Here is a 15,938-nt window from a genome sequence, read left to right as displayed (position 1 = left end):
TTATAATGTCCCCGTTTCATTAAAATCAGTGCCATCCACAAATCCTAAAGCAGGAGAAAACACATCTTCTTCAGTAGATCTGATGCTGGTGCCTCTGTTTGCACTAATATATTTGTGTATCATGCTGTAATACTGTCCTTTAGTATTGAAGGCATACAAGGACGAGATCTGCTGCCAGTCTTTGTTGCTGGGAGTCTGAAATGGTTCTGGCACAGTGGACTCAAAGAAGCACTTCAGGTTCCTTTCTGCCAGCTTGGTTGCATGCTCCTTGGCCTTCCTCTCAAAAACCTCCCGTTCCTTTTCCAAGTAGATTTTCCAGAACCTCAGCTGAAGAAAACTGACTGGAGAACGACAGCGGTTGATGCATGTGACAGCCAGTACTAAAGCCATGATGCTTGCTATCACTATCCATCCTAGCACCTGGGGGAACATACAGCTGGATCAATGAAGGTTGCAGATGATTAGGAGCATCAAAAGTTCCTGGCTAGAATATATAATTTAACATTGTTTTAGACAGGAGATCAATGGACACTGCTTGAAAAGCCCATCACACTGTGCTGTCTGTGGACAATGGGTACCCCATGTATGTGAACAATCCCAGCAAAGTCTGCTAAACTTCAAGGGCCTGGGATGAGATTTTGGGGTCGGAAGAGAATAATCCATCCTGACTGTGGGTGGGTTCAGGTTTCTATCCAACATTCTGTTGGAAATGGCTGGAAATGCTGACTAGGGGAAACGTTAATAGTGTCCACTTTCATATACGACCTCCCACAGATTGAGTCTTACAAGTAAAAAAGCCAGTGTATTTTTATAATATTTAAAGTTGACCATCAAAGAAAAAATTGGTTTGTATCCCTTTTTGCTTTTTAGTTATCTATAAAGACCCAATTAAAAATAATAATAAATAATAAGAGTCTAACCTTTTTCTTGGTTTTTTTTTTTTTTTTTTTTTACCGTAGAAATATCAGGAATAGCCGATCTTATCTCCCCTGGTTTTGCCAGGTTTTTTGCATGATTCACAAATATGGATTGGGACCTTTCCCATCCCAGTCTCTAACTTTAAGGAACAGTGTGCTAACTCTTTGACCAATTTTTCAACTCTTTTCTCTGACATGTTTGAGTTAAACAGGTGCTGATAAAAAACAAAAAATGTTAAACTAACTGATTAAAAATCTCTTCCCATCTCAACTAATCAGACTTCAATTACATGGTTTCCCTGATTTCACAAATCATCTAGTTCTCTAGTCAACCACAAGCCACATCTTCACTAGGGAAAAAAAAGTGTGTTCTTAACTTGAGTTAGTTCATTCAAGGTTAAATACTAGTGAAGACAAGGCAGTCTTTAGTTTTCATACAAGTTGCCTCTGGGGGAGCTGAGTAATTAACTTGAGCTGCTTACTCACGCAAAGAACTACAAAATGCCATGTCTTCACTAGGATTTTACCTCCAGTTAGCAAACTCCAGTTAAGGATACACCCTTTTTTCTTAGTGAAATCAAAGTCTTATAGTCTTCTAGTGAAAAGAGGAGATGATCAAACCTGGATTTCTAATGGAAGAAAACAGGAGAAATTAAAACAAGAACAAACAAAAAAGTCCCAAAACCTGTTAGGCCTCTTTTTTACATCATAAAGGGGGGGGGGGGGGAGAACAAACAGATTCTTCCTTTTCAGCTCTCCACAGTCTATAGCTACCTTGCTTTCAGGGAGACAAAAATTAAACCCTATTTCTGGAATATGAGTGTGAAATTGACAGTGATTTCAAACTTGGGTGACACAGTCAGACCCTCAATATATCCTTTTTCACATGCTAATTCTCTTTTGTTATTAAAGATTTTAAATAAACACCAGCTTCCTCTTATGTATAGGAACTGAACTTAAAAGCGTTCATGATGTAAAGAGAGGCAAGGAAGTGGAAAAAGAGAAGAGAAATTCACAATACATCTCTTTTGAAATGGGTAGAAAAATCTACGGATGGGAAAGCCCAATTATGTGATATCCAGTCAAGTTCCCTGCCCATGCAAACTTATTCTCAACTTGCCTCAAAGGAAAAGGCATGAACATCGTTAGGAAGCAATCTCCTCAGATTTACAGCAGGCCAAAATGGTAGAAAGCAATATAGACTGCAGTGGGAGATGCAACTAACAATATATTACCTTTCTTTTAGCCGGTTTAGAATATTTTGCTAACTACATAAGTGCAAAATTTTCTTTTTCATATTATAGCCTTGAGGCTGCATCCCTAGGCCATCACATCAGCACAAGTAAGCTGAGGTGGCACCTACTTTAACTGAACTACTTATGTTGCCCCTCCATCTCTCCAGAAATCACTCCACGTCCAATGCACCTCCATGTGGCTAAAGCCAATAGGATAAATCAAAGGATGGAAGAGATCATACCTGGGACTGAGCCCGAATGTTCACAGATGTCTGTGCCTCTTGGGGGAGAGTCTCACCACAGGGTATTCTGGCCACCTGCTCATGGCACTGAGTCCCTCTGCCTTGGCACAGGTGCCTCTGCAACAGGCTGCTCCCACTTGCTGCGCACTCATAGAAGTTGGCCCCAAGCAGGGCCACTGCGATCCAGGTGAGTGGGGCCACAGCAGCACTCACCGTCACCAGCCACAGCACCCTAAAGAAGCGCCAGCAGCTCCACTTGCCTGAGGCGCAGCAGCCAGTGAACAGCCGCCAGGCCCTGACGTTCAGCAGGTAGCCAAGAAGGAAGAGGATCAGGGCAGGCACCAGCAGGAAGACAGAGCCGTAGAGCATGTTCCAGGAGTTGCAGGGGCATTGGAATGCCACGGCTGAGAAGAGACGCTCGCTGCCCGCGGTCAGCAGGGACACGGCGCTGTAACCGAGCACCTTCTGGTGACTGAGGCAGAAATCCAACACGGTGCGAAACTTCTCCATCTCCTGCCCCGGCTGCTGCACTCTGCCCGGCTCCCTTGCCTTTGCCTTTGTCCTTGCCTTAACCTCACTTGGTTATGTGTAGGAAAGGAAGAGGATGTGAGGTGACGTCTCTAGTTCGTACAACCCTCACAAACAAACAGAAAGGTTTCACTTTCTCCTGGTGTAGCGAAGGTCCAACACGGTGCGAAACTTCTCCATCTCCTGCCCCTGCTGCTGCACTCTGCCTGGCGCCCTTGCCTTTGAGGGGGATGAAACCTCACCTGGTAATATTCCAGTTGAGCTTTTCCAGGGTTATACCTTTAGCTCACAGGACACTGCTCAGCTTTCTTGCTTTACTCTGCATCACTCTTTGTTCTGCTTTTTTACCCACCCACACCCATCCGTCTCACACACAATGCTCAGTAAAACCCCTCCACCCACTCAACCCAAACTCCTGGGTGCGTCCACAACCTTCTTTTGTCTTAGTTCCTGGTTAACTCATCTGACAGGCTCCCTCTTGGGCCTTGCTCTGCTCCCCTTACGAATTAACGCACCAGAAAGCGGCTTGATCTCTGCTGAGGCCCTGGCACAGAGGCTGTGGCAGGAAGAAAGGGGTATGACTCATGTGCTGCTGCACTCCAGCAATTCCCAGCTAGCAAGCAGCTCCTGTGGGTCATTCCTGGCTGACCATAGTTCAGAGTAGCCCTGGGCCAGCCCCAAAAACAGAAAGGTGCAAACAATGCATCTCTCATCCCCACCCAGCCTTCACATCTTCCCTGCACCACATCTTCTTTTGGGCCTATCATAGGCCTTTCTCGACATCTTGTCACAGACCTTATTAATGCTGACTATGGCTCTACTAGTGGGATTTAAATTTGTGATCAGTGGTTTAGGAGGCCAGTGTGCTAACTTCTGTGTTATGCAGCGTGGGGTGACTGGTGTGTAAAGTAATCCCTCAGTGGCTTGAGCATTAGCCTGCTAAACCCAGGGTTGTGAGTTCAATCCTTGAGGGGGCCACTTAGGAATCTGGGGCAAAATCAGTACTTGGTCCTGCTAGTGAAGGCAGGGGTCTGGACTTGATGACCTTTCGGGGTCCCTTCCAGTTCTATGAGATAGGTATATCTCCATATCTTTATTACAATAAGAGATACTATTTCTTCCTTCCTACTCAGGGTTGCCCAATTCCTCCTCATTTAAAAGGGCTATTATGCCATAGTCGATGTTAAATTATAGGTAACTGTCAGGGCAGGGTGGGGCTGTGGATGGTGGTTGGTGGGAAAACGGGGTTGGATGGGGCGGCGGGGGTCCGCGGGCAGTCAGGAAGGGGGGGGGTTGGATGGGGCAGCAGGGGGCAGTCAGGGGCATGGGTCCCGGGGGCGGTCAGGGGGCAGGGAGAAGGGGTGGTTGGATGGGGCAGGAGTCCCGGGGGGGGCAGATAGGAGGTGGGGGGTCGGGCCATGACCCCCTCCCCGAACCAGCCCTCCATACAATTTACGAAACATGATGTGCCCCTCAGGCCAAAAAGTTTGCCCACACCTGGTCTAACTGATCACCATATTTGCGGTTGGGAAGGAATTTTCGTTCAGGTCAGTTTGGCAGAGATCCTGGGGATTTTCTGCCTTCCTCCACAGCATGGGGCACAGGTTACTTTCAGGTTTAAACTAGATTCTCGGTAATTTGAAGTCTTTAAACCATGATTTGAGGACTTAAGTTACTTAGCCAGAGGTTAGGGGTCTATTACAGGAGTGGGTGAGTGAGGTTCTGTGGCCTGCAATGTGCAGGAGGTCAGACTAGATGACCATGCTGGTCTCTTCTGACCTTAAAGTCAATGAGTCTATGAGTGATTCTATTATATACTCCTTAGGTAAAATCTGGCCCCATTTAAGTCGATGTGAGTTTTGCCACTGACTTCAGTGGGGCCAGGATTTCACCCTCTTCCAGGGTGCAACCATCTATAATAAAATTACTCTTGTTAGTCGTCAATGAACTCTTATATGTGACAGAGAAAGGTAGGACATTTTTAACTGAATGACGTTTACTGGGTATCACAAACTAAAGGCACAATGAGAATGCACTGTCTTGTTACTGTGTTGGTCTTTACCTGCTGGGAGGACCAAAACACTAAGCAGAGTACTGAATCCAGGGGGAACATGCATTTTTAACTTCTCAACACACAAAATAACTATCTGGAGTTCTCTTTATTTACATTTTTATAGTTTCACTGTTTACAATAAGAATATAGTCTTCCAGGCTGGGCATCTCCAGTCAGTTATATTAGGCTCTTCTTTTCTGGTTTGTTTTTAAAGTGACCAAAAAAGAAGTTCTATGGAGTTCAATATTTATTGTGTCTTAATGGTTTCCATATTAAACTTGCCCAGTTTACAAGTAAAAAAATGGAGTAGGGGGTAGAGGATGGAGAGGCAACCTAGTAATCTCAACCTGGGATTTCAAAGTCAAACTGGACTTTTCTGGCTCTTGCACAGTCACCAGAAATGCAGTTCTGGAGGAACTTGGGTACCAATTCTGTTGATGATTAGGCAGAACCGGATTCCCAAAGCTAACAGGAGTAAAGAGCAGTAAAATCTTTTCTGCCACACAAGTAAGCAGATCTGACCTCAATACGCACTTGGGGTTTTTTCTCAAATGATCTAAGGACCATTTTTACAATGTAACTTTTCAGAGTAGATCTGAACTTTAAGGGTCCTGAACATCACCTTCTACCCTCAATTCCGAAGCTGCTTATTAATGGCTAGAAAATGCCCTCCTACTCAGCCATTATTATTTAGTTATAGTGACTGCATATTTTTAATCCCTTTATTATTACTGCGTGCCTATGCTAGGTATATTCATATATTCTTAGCATTAAAAAACTTTACCCAGACTGTATAAAAAGCAAAATGAATCAAGCATTGGATTGTCACCACTGAAAGTATATCTTCCTGAGTGTTGATTTCAGGTGTGTTGCAGGCTTAGGCCTGAATACACAAAAGGATTTAGACATTTAGAAAATCACTACAAAGCCTAAGTTAGGTCCCTGAGCTCCTTGACAGTGAATGGGGAGAGAGAGGCGCCTTAGACGGCAATCCACAAAAGCCAGCCTGCTAGGAGGGGAGCTGCCCAAGGTAGTCAGTGGGAGATGCCAGTGAGAGAAGGGTGTACTAAGCCTGGCCCGTCTCAGAGATAGGTCCCTGAGTTTGGCCTGCAGGGTGCTGCCTATCTCTGCTCGGGATTCTCAGCTGCAAGCGCTCTCCTGGCGTTAGCACCTATGCTCTTAATAAGAAACCTGGAGTAGGGGGCAGGAGGCGGACCCAGTAGTTAGGTTACATGGCTGAGGTGTGGGAGATCCTCAGTTCAAGTCCCCCCTCTACCTGAGGGGTAGAAGGGATTTGAACGGGGTCTGTTACCTCACAGTGAGTGCTCTTGCTGCTGGGCTATGGGATATTCTGATGTGGAGCTTCCCTCAGTCTCTCCCGTTCAAGTTGTTGCATTCTAATTAAAGAGTCACTGCAGCAGGGGCCCTGGATCCTGCGTCTGCCACCTGCGCACCCTACCACCAGGCTACAGCGTCATTCTCACGTGTGTGCTCGCTCGCTCGCTCGCTCTGGTAAAAATGACACTTTAACTCTTCCCCTGCTGTTTTGTGTGAACTCACCTGAGGGCCCTGATCCAGTTGGCTTGCTCAGAGGCTGCCTACTGGATTGGGCCCCACCCAGGATGACATAGGTGGACTAATGCCTATCTTCCCCAGTTTGTGAATTGGTCTGTGGGTTAGAGGGTTTAGCCGGGAGATAGACATCCAGGTGCCTAGAGGCAGGCAGCAGTGTGCATACCCAGAGGCAGAAACATAGGTGCCCAGGGAACTTTTATTGCAAAAACTTAGGCATCAAGTGAGTTTAGGCCTCTACAGGGTTCAGTGGGAGTTTTGTGCATCGCAGTGGACCCAAAACTGGGGCTTAGGTGCCTAAAATGGACTCAGGCACCTAACTCATTTTGTGCATTCAGACCTTAGTGACAGATCTTTGGGCAGCATGATACTAGCAGTGGAGCAACTTAGTAGACTATGTTGCAATCTCTGACCAACTCAGACTGCAGTGAAAGCGAACTGAAGTTACCACAAAGCAAGTTTTTAGTTTCATTATTATGGTACAGTTCTGCTTGTAAACAAATAGTAATGCTCGCATATTTCAGTCCAGCCAGCCAAACTCTGGGCCATCATTTAGAGCAGTGGCTCTTAACCTTTACTGCAGCCTGCACCCCTTTGTTTCTCAAAATATGTTCTCGCACCCCTTAAACCTAGATATATTTTTTGTTTGTATATTACAGTAATTGTTAATAAATGTATAATGTTAATAAATACATAGGTTTGATGAAACAAAGTAATTGTACTTACGTGCCTGTGCTTAATTTGTGTTTTCAATGATTTACCTTCTAAAAAAATCTGGCATGTCTTGCACCCCCAGAAAAGGAATCTCGCACCCCCAAGGGTGCGTGCACCCCAGTTTAAGAACACTGATTTAGAGTTATTACTTACTGAACATTCACAACATACTTGGCACTACATATTATTTGAAGGGATGACCCTTTCCTAGATAGCTCGACTAAAGACAGACACAGACACAGGTTAGTCCACAGCTTGCTTGAAGTTACCCTTCAAGAGGCATTTTCATGTCACTTCATTAGTAAACTAGGCTATATATTCAGATTCATGCTCAGTATTTTCCTGCCTTCCTTTGGTCTCCTATAAGAACATAAGAATGGCCATATTGGATCATACTAATGGTCCTTCTAGCCCAGTATCTAGTCTTCCAACAGTCAGGGCCGGCTCCAGGCACCAGCCCACCAAGCTTGTGCTTGGTGCGGCATCTGGATGGGGGCGGCGCGGCGCTCCGGCCGCCGGGGAGAGCGGGGCCACGGCCGGGCTCGCCGCCCTCCCCGCGGCGCTCTCGCCGCCCTGCCCCCTGCGCTCTGGCCGCCGGGGAGAGAGCGGAGCCCCGGCCGGGGGGAGAGCGGAGCCCCGGCCGGGGCTCGCCGCCCTCCTCCCAGGGCTCCGGCCACCCTCCCCCCCCCGGCACCCTCCCCCCGGCCGCAGGCGGGGGGGGGGGGAGGCGGCCGGAGGCTTTTTTGCCTGGGGCGGCAAAAAAGCCAGAGCCGGCCCTGCCAACAGTGGCCAAGGCCAGGGCTTTCCAAGGGAATGAACAGAACAATCAACAAGCGCGTCATCCCCTGTCGCCCATTCCCAGCTTCTGGCAAACAGAGGCTAGGGACACGCTGACCATCTTCAGTAACAGCCACTGATGGCCCTATCCTCCACAAACTTATCTAATTCTTTTTTGAACCCCATTATAGTTTTGGCCTTCACAACATTCCATGGCAATAAGTTCCATAGGTTGACTGTGCGTTGTGTGAAGAAGTACTTCCTTATATTTGTTTAAAACCCCGCTGCCAATTAATTTCATTGGGTGACCCATGGTTTTTGTGTTATGTGAAGGGGTAAATAACACTTCCTTATTCACTCTCTCCATGCCAGACATGATTTTATAGACCTCTGTCATATCCATCCTCAATAGTCTCTTTTCTAAGTTGAAAAGTTCCAGTCTTTTTAATGTCTCCTCATATGGAAGCTGTTCCATACCCTTAATCAGTTTTGTTGTCCTTTTCTGTACCTTTTCCAATTCTAATATATCTTTTCTGAGATGGGGTGATGAGAACTGCATGCAGTATTTAAGGTGTGGGCGTACCATGGATTTATACAATAGCATTATGATATTTTCTGTCTTATTATCTATTGCTTTCCTAATGGCTCCTAACATTCTGTTAACTTTTTTTGACTATTGCTGCATAATAACGGCTCGTATGATCCTCTGTTTCACTGCTAACAACAAGCTTCTCAACCGTGATTCATCAGAATGCACCAGCTCAATGATACAAAGACACACTCAACATTCCCTCTTTCTCTGCACGCTTGTGGGGAACTTGCTTATGGCTCAAAGCCTAGAAAGCTACTTCTTAATTTAAAAAATATATAGTATTATTGTTTTTGATGGGCAAGCAATGCCAAGGGTAAAACTTTGGTTTTGCAACACTAATTGTCAAATGTTCTGAGCTGACAGACTAGCTAATGTATATTTCTAGTAGGTGCTTTGTAGTATTTCAAAACAGCACATGCACTTATCTTTGGTGTTGGGATTTAAGCTATTTAACATCATAACTTGAAAGAGTCAAGGGGATAAAAAATTGTAAAATCACCATCCAGAAATATGTATTTTACTAAAGGCACTTAAGTAAAAGTAACAAAATTCATTAAAAATAATGCTGCAAACTTTATGGGCCATCTTCTCCTGAAGACTTTGCACATAACTTCCATTGATGTCAACAAGAGATCAGTGCATAGAACGAGAGCCTTTTTCTATGGCCATAATTACATAACTGTCCATGTTACAAAAACAGAATTTCTTTATTTGATTATAATGTCCCCGTTTCATTAAAATCAGTGCCATCCACAAATCCTAAAGCAGGAGAAAACACATCTTCTTCAGTAGATCTGATGCTGGTGCCTCTGTTTGCACTAATATATTTGTGTATCATGCTGTAATACTGTCCTTTAGTATTGAAGGCATACAAGGATGAGATCTGCTGCCAGTCTTTGTTGCTGGGAGTCTGAAATGGTTCTGGCACAGTGGACTCAAAGAAGCACTTCAGGTTCCTTTCTGCCAGCTTGGTTGCATGCTCCTTGGCCTTCCTCTCAAAAACCTCCCGTTCCTTTTCCAAGTAGATTTTCCAGAACCTCAGCTGAAGAAAACTGACTGGAGAACGACAGCGGTTGATGCATGTGACAGCCAGTACTAAAGCCATGATGCTTGCTATCAATATCCATCCTAGCACCTGGGGGAACATACAGCTGGATCAATGAAGGTTGCAGATGATTAGGAACATCAAAAGTTCCTGGCTAAGAATATGTAATTTAACATTGTTTTAGACAGGAGATCAATAAAGTGGACACTGCTTGAAGAGCCCATCACTCTGTGCTGTCTGTGGACAATGGGTACCTCATGTATGTGAGCAATCCCAACAAAGTCTGCTAAACTGCAAGGGCCTGGGATGAGATTTTGGGGTTGGAAGAGAATAATCCATCCTGACTGTGGGTGGGTTCAGGTTTCTATCCAACATTCTGTTGGAAATGGCTGGAAATGCTGACTAGGGGCAACGTTAACTGTGTCCACTTTCATACAGATTGAGTCTTACAAGTAAAAAAGCCAGTGTATTTTTATAATATTTAAAGTTGACCATCAAAGAAAAAATGGGTTTGTATCCCTTTTTGCTTTTTAGTTATCTATAAAGACCCAATTAAAAATAATAATAAATAATAAGAGTCTAACCTTTTTCTTGTTTTTTTTTACCGTAGAAATATCAGGAATAGCCGATCTTATCTCCCCTGGTTTTGCCAGGTTTTTTGCATGATTCACAAATATGGATTGGGACCTTTCCCATTCCAGTCTCTTACTTGAAGGAACAGTGTGCTAACTCTTTGACCAATTTTTCAACTCTTTTCTCTGACATGTTTGAGTTAAACAGATTCTGATAAAAAACAAAGAATGTTAAACTAACTGATTAAAAATCTCTTCCCATCTCAACTAATCAGACTTCAATTACATGGTTTCCCTGATTTCACAAATCATCTAGTTCTCTAGTCAACCACAGGCCACATCTTCACTAGGGAAAAAAGGTGTGTTCTTAACTTGAGTTAGTTCATTCAAGGTTAAATCCTAGTGAAGACAAGGCAGTCTTCAGTTTTCACACAAGTTGCCTTTGGGTGAGCTGAGTAATTAACTTGAGCTGCTTACTCACGCAAAAACTACAAAATGCCATGTCTTCACTAGGATTTTACCTCCAGTCAGGGCCGGCTTTAGGTTGATTCCCCCGAATCGGGCCCCACGCCTAAGAGGGCCCCGCGCTCCGGGTCTTCGGTGGCACTTCGGCGGTGGGTCCTTCACTCACTCCGGGTCTTCGGCGGCATTTCTGCGGCGGGCCCCGTCAAAACTATTCGAATTGGGCCCCGCACTTCCTAAAGCCGGCCCTGCCTCCAGTTAGCAAACTCCAGTTAAGGATACACCCTTTTTTCTTAGTGAAATCAAAGTCTTATAGTCTTCTAGTGAAAAGAGGAGATGATCAAACCTGGATTTCTAATGGAAGAAAACAGGAGAAATTAAAACAAGAACAAACAAAAAAGTTCCAAAACTTTGTAGGCCGCTTATTTACATCATAAAGAAGGGGGCGGAAAGGGGGAAACAAACACATTCTTCCTTTTCAGCTCTCCACAGTCTATAGCTACCTTGCTTTCAGGAAAACAAAAATTAAACCCTATTCCTGGAATATGAGTGTGAAATTGACAGTGATTTCAGACTTGGGGACCTACAGTCAGACACTCAATACATCCTTTTTCACATGCTAATTCTCTGCTGTTATTAAAGATTTTAAATAAACACCAGCTTCCTCTTATGTTTAGGAACTGAACTTAAAAGCGTTCATGATGTAAAGAGAGGCAAGGAAGTGGAAAAAGAGAAGAGAAATTCACAATACATCTCTTTTGAAATGGGTAGAAAATCTACGGATGGGAAAGCCCAATTATGTGATATCCAGTCAAGTTCCCTGCCCATGCAAACTTATTCTCAACTTGCCTCAAAGGAAAAGGCATGAACATCGTTAGGAAGCAATCTCCTCAGATTTACAGCAGGCCAAAATGGTAGAAAGCAATATAGACTGCAGTGGGAGATGCAACTAACAATATATTACCTTTCTTTTAGCTGGTTTAGAATATTTTGCTAACTACATAAGTGCAAAAATTTCTTTTTCATATTATAGCCTTGAGGCTGCATCCCTAGGCCATCACATAAGCACAAGTAAGCTGAGGGACACAAGGGACAGCACCTACTTTAACTGAACTACTTATGTTGCCCCTCCATCTCTCCAGAAATCACTCCGCGTCCATTGCACATCCATGGGGCTAAAGCCAATAGAATAAAACAAAGGATGGAAGAGACCATACCTGGGACTGAGTCCGAAGGCTCACAAATGTCTGTGCCTCTTTGGGGAGAGTCCCACCACAGGGTATTCTGGCCACCTGCTCATGGCACTGAGTCCCTCTGCCTTGGCACAGGTGCCTCTGCAACAGGCTGCTCCCACTTGCTGCGCACTCATAGAAGTTGGCTCCAAGCAGGGCCACGGCGATCCAGGTGAGTGGGGCCACAGCAACACTCACTGTCACCAGCCACAGCACCCTAACGTAGCGCCAGCAGCGCCTCCTGTGGATAAAGCAGCAACACCTGCCTGGGGCGCAGCAGCCAGTGAACAGCCGCCAGGCCCTGACGTTCAGCAGGTAGCCAAGAAGGAAGAGGATCAGGGCAGGCACCAGCAGGAAGACAGAGCCATAGAGCATGTTCCAGGAGTTGCAGGGGCATTGGAACACCACGATTGAGAAGAGACGCTCGCTGCCCGCGGTCAGCAGGGACACGGCGCTGTAACTGAACACCTTCTGGTGACTGAGGCAGAAATCCAACACGGTGCGAAACTTCTCCATCTCCTGCCCCTGCTGCTGCACTCTGCCTGGTGCCCTTGCCTTTGAGGGGGATGAAACCTCACTTGGTTATGTGTACAAAAGGAAGAGGATGTGAGGTCTCTAGTTCCCACAACTCTCACAAATAAACAGAAAGGTTTCACTTTCCCCTGGTGTAGCGAAGGTGGTGCAATGTAGGAGAAAACATCTGAAAATACCCACTGAGCATTTTCTCTGTATTTTTGAAATTACAGAAACAGCAGGTAGATAGCACACAAAACCTACGCTGCTATTGTTATTTTTCCCACACCGCCATCATTGCTTCTTTAAAGCTTACATATACTTTCCCCAAAATGCCTGAGTCTCACAATGGCTGATCAATTTGGTTGTGACTGATAAGTAGAGAAGGCTGCAATTTCCCCTCCCAAAATTGGATGTTTTTAGGAAGGTTTTTGTAAAAAATTCAAATTTCAAGGAAAAAGGGAATAAAATAGAAACAAAAACATCATGAAATATTTTTTGTATTTTTTGACCAACTCCAGTTATAGAATACTTTGATTTGGCCTCTAGTTAGATGGAGCCAAACTGTATCATAACAAGGCTCACTATATGCTTTAGATCATGCAGAGATCTAAGTTGAGGTGTTGCCCCTTTTGGCCTGGAGTGTCTGGCCGGCCAGTCAAAGTTCAGGGCCCCAGTAATATTCCAGTTGAGAGGAGAAATTGGGGATAGCCAAATATTTCTTTGATGCAATTTTGTATATTTGCAAAGGATGTACACAGTCCTGTGTCTCTGACTGCAGAAGGAATCAATAATAAAAGGAGCAATTTTTTAGCTTACAGCTCCAAGCCTCCTTAGCAAACACCAGACCCAAAAGGTCTCTCTCCAGCTTTTCCAGGGTTATACCTTTATGCTCACAGGACACTGCTCAGCTTTCTTGCTTTGTTGCCGCTGCATCACTCTTTGTTCTGTGTGTGTGTGTGTGTGTGTGTGTGTGTGTGTGTGTGTGTGTTCTGCTTTTTTACCCACCCACACCCACCCGTCTCACACACAATGCTCAGTAAAACCCCTCCACCCACTCAGCCCAAACTCCTGGGAGCGTCCACAACCTTCTTTTGTCTTAGGTCCTGGTTAACTCATCTGACAGTTGTGTTAAATGAAGGGTGTGTTTACACTCAGACTCAAAGCAGTTTGTGATCGATGCAGTCACCAGTAACTCTCAGCATAACAGAGGCCTACACTAAATATATAACTGGGTTGGGGGACCCAGTTACAACATGGTTATCCTCTGATATGATTGAAGTTCAGTTGGCTTGCAGTGGAGGCTGGATCTCTACTTTGTCTCAGAAGTGTGCCAAAGATTTACCAACCTTGGTTTGGACATATGAGTCCACAGATCCTTATATGTATTGTAGATGGCCCTAAAATACGTTTTTTATTAAACAAACAAAAAACAAACAAAAATGGTTAGAATTTAGATCCTGATTTAGCAATCACTTATTAATAGGGCTGCCAACTTTCTACTTGCACAAAACCGAACACCCTTGCTCCGCCCCCAGCCCCACCCCTCCTCCAAGGCCCTGTCCATGCCCTGCCCCTTATCTGAGGCCCTGCCCCCTGCTCACTCCATCCCCTCTCCCTCTGTCGCTTGCTCTCCCTACCCTCACTCACTCGCTCATTTTCACCAGGCTGGCTCAGAGGGCTCGGGTGTGGGAGGGGGTGAAGGCTCTGTCTGGGGGTGCGAGTTCCAGGGTGGGGCCAGAAATGAGGGGTTCAGGGTGCAAGAGGGAGCTCCAGGCTGGGGCAAGGGGTTGGGGTGTATTTTTGGGGGGTAAGGGCTCTGGCTGGGGGTGCAGATTCTGGGGTGGGGGTGGGGATGAGGGGTTTGGGGTGTAAGAGGGTGCTCCGGGCTGTGATTGAGGGATTTGGGCTGGGGCAGGGAGTTGGGGCCTGGTAGGGGCCAGAGGTGCAGGCTCTGGGTGGTGCTTACCTCAAGCAGCTCCTGGAAGCAGCCGGCATGTCCCCCCTCTGGTTCCTATACGGAGGCGTGGCCAGGCGGCTCTGCGTGCTGCCCCGTCCACAGGCATTATCCTTGTAGCTCCCACTGACCGTGGTTCCCGGCCAATGGGAGCTGCGGGGGCGATGCTTGGGGTGGGAGCAGCATGCGGAGCCCCCTGGCTGTCCCTACCCATAGGAGCCAGAGCGGGGACATGCTGGCTGCTTCCCGGGAGCCACGCAGAGCAGAAGCTAGCAGGGAGCCTCCCTTAGCCCCGCTGTGCGGCGCCACCAACCGGACAGTCAACGGCCTGGTCAGCAATGCTGACTGGAGCTGCCGGGATCCCTTTTCGACCAGGTGTTCCTGGTCACCCTACTTAGTAACAAGTTTGATGTCTTCTACTAGGACTAGTTGTGATTGCCTTATTACTACTCACAGTAGTGAGCTGTAAAGTATCAGAGGGGTAGCAGTGTTAGTCTGAATCTGTAAAAAGTAACAGAGGGTCCTGTGGCACCTTTAAGACTAACAGAAGTATTGGGAGCATAAGCTTTCGTGGGAAGAAAGCTCACTTCTTCAGATGCAAGTAATGGAAATCTCCAGAGGCAGGGATAAATCAGTATGGAGATAACGAGGTTAGTTCAATCAGGGAGGGTGAGGTGCTCTGCTAGCAGTTGAGGTGTGAACACCAAGGGAGGAGAAACTGCTTCTGTAGTTGGATAGCCATTCACAGTCTTTGTTTAATCCTGATCTGATGGTGTCAAATTTGCAAATGAACTGGAGTTCAGCAGTTTCTCTTTGGAGTCTGGTCCTGAAGTTTTTTTGCTGTAAGATGGCTACCTTTACATCTGCTATTGTGTGGCCAGGGAGGTTGAAGTGTTCTCCTACAGGTTTTTGTATATTGCCATTCCTGATATCTGACTTGTGTCCATTTATCCTCTTGCGTAGTGACTGTCCAGTTTGGCCAATGTACATAGCAGAGGGGCATTGCTGGCATATGATGGCATATATAACATTGGTGGACATGCAGGTGAATGAGCCGGTGATGTTGTAGCTGATCTGGTTAGGTCCTGTGATGGTGTTGCTGGTGTAGATATGTGGGCAGAGTTGGCATCGAGGTTTGTTGCATGGGTTGGTTCCTGAGTTAGAGTTGTTATGGTGCAGTGCGTGGTTGCTGGTGAGAATATGCTTAAGGTTGGCAGGTTGTCTGTGGGCGAGGACTGGCCTGCCTCCCAAGGTCTGTGAAAGTGAGGGATCATTGTCCAGGATGGGTTGTAGATCACTGATGATGCGTTGGAGAGGTTTAAGCTGAGGACTGTAGGTGATGGCCAGTGGAGTTCTGTTGGTTTCTTTTTTGGGCCTGTCTTGTAGCAGGAGGCTTCTGGGTACACGTCTGGCTCTGTTGATTTGTTTCTTTATTTCCTTGTGTGGGTATCGTAGTTTTGAGAATGCTTGGTGAAGATCTTGTAGGTGTTGGTCTCTGTCTGAGGGGTTGGAGCAGATGCGATTGTA

General features: G+C 45.9%; 2 protein-coding genes across 2 annotated transcripts; both read right to left on the bottom strand.

Moving 5' to 3' along the window:
- LOC135876680 (calcium homeostasis modulator protein 6-like) lies at positions 1–2,944 on the bottom strand. The gene is made up of 2 exons (XM_065401968.1): positions 2,395–2,944; positions 1–420 (listed from the first exon to the last, which is right to left on the bottom strand). Exons 1-2 carry the CDS (start codon positions 2,902–2,904, stop codon positions 1–3), a joined length of 930 nt encoding a protein of 309 aa, XP_065258040.1. The 5' UTR covers positions 2,905–2,944.
- Positions 2,945–9,345: 6,401 nt separating this feature from the next.
- LOC135876724 (calcium homeostasis modulator protein 6-like) lies at positions 9,346–12,457 on the bottom strand. The gene is made up of 2 exons (XM_065402048.1): positions 11,927–12,457; positions 9,346–9,765 (listed from the first exon to the last, which is right to left on the bottom strand). The coding sequence occupies exons 1-2, from the start codon at positions 12,455–12,457 to the stop codon at positions 9,346–9,348; spliced, it is 951 nt and encodes a 316-aa protein (XP_065258120.1).
- Between the last annotated feature and the right edge of the window lie 3,481 nt (positions 12,458–15,938).

This window comes from Emys orbicularis, chromosome 3 (genome assembly GCF_028017835.1).
Source record: "Emys orbicularis isolate rEmyOrb1 chromosome 3, rEmyOrb1.hap1, whole genome shotgun sequence".
Classification (NCBI taxonomy): Eukaryota; Metazoa; Chordata; order Testudines; family Emydidae; genus Emys; species Emys orbicularis.
Note: the sequence above shows the minus strand (reverse complement) of the source record. Positions and strands in the feature narration are given on the sequence as shown.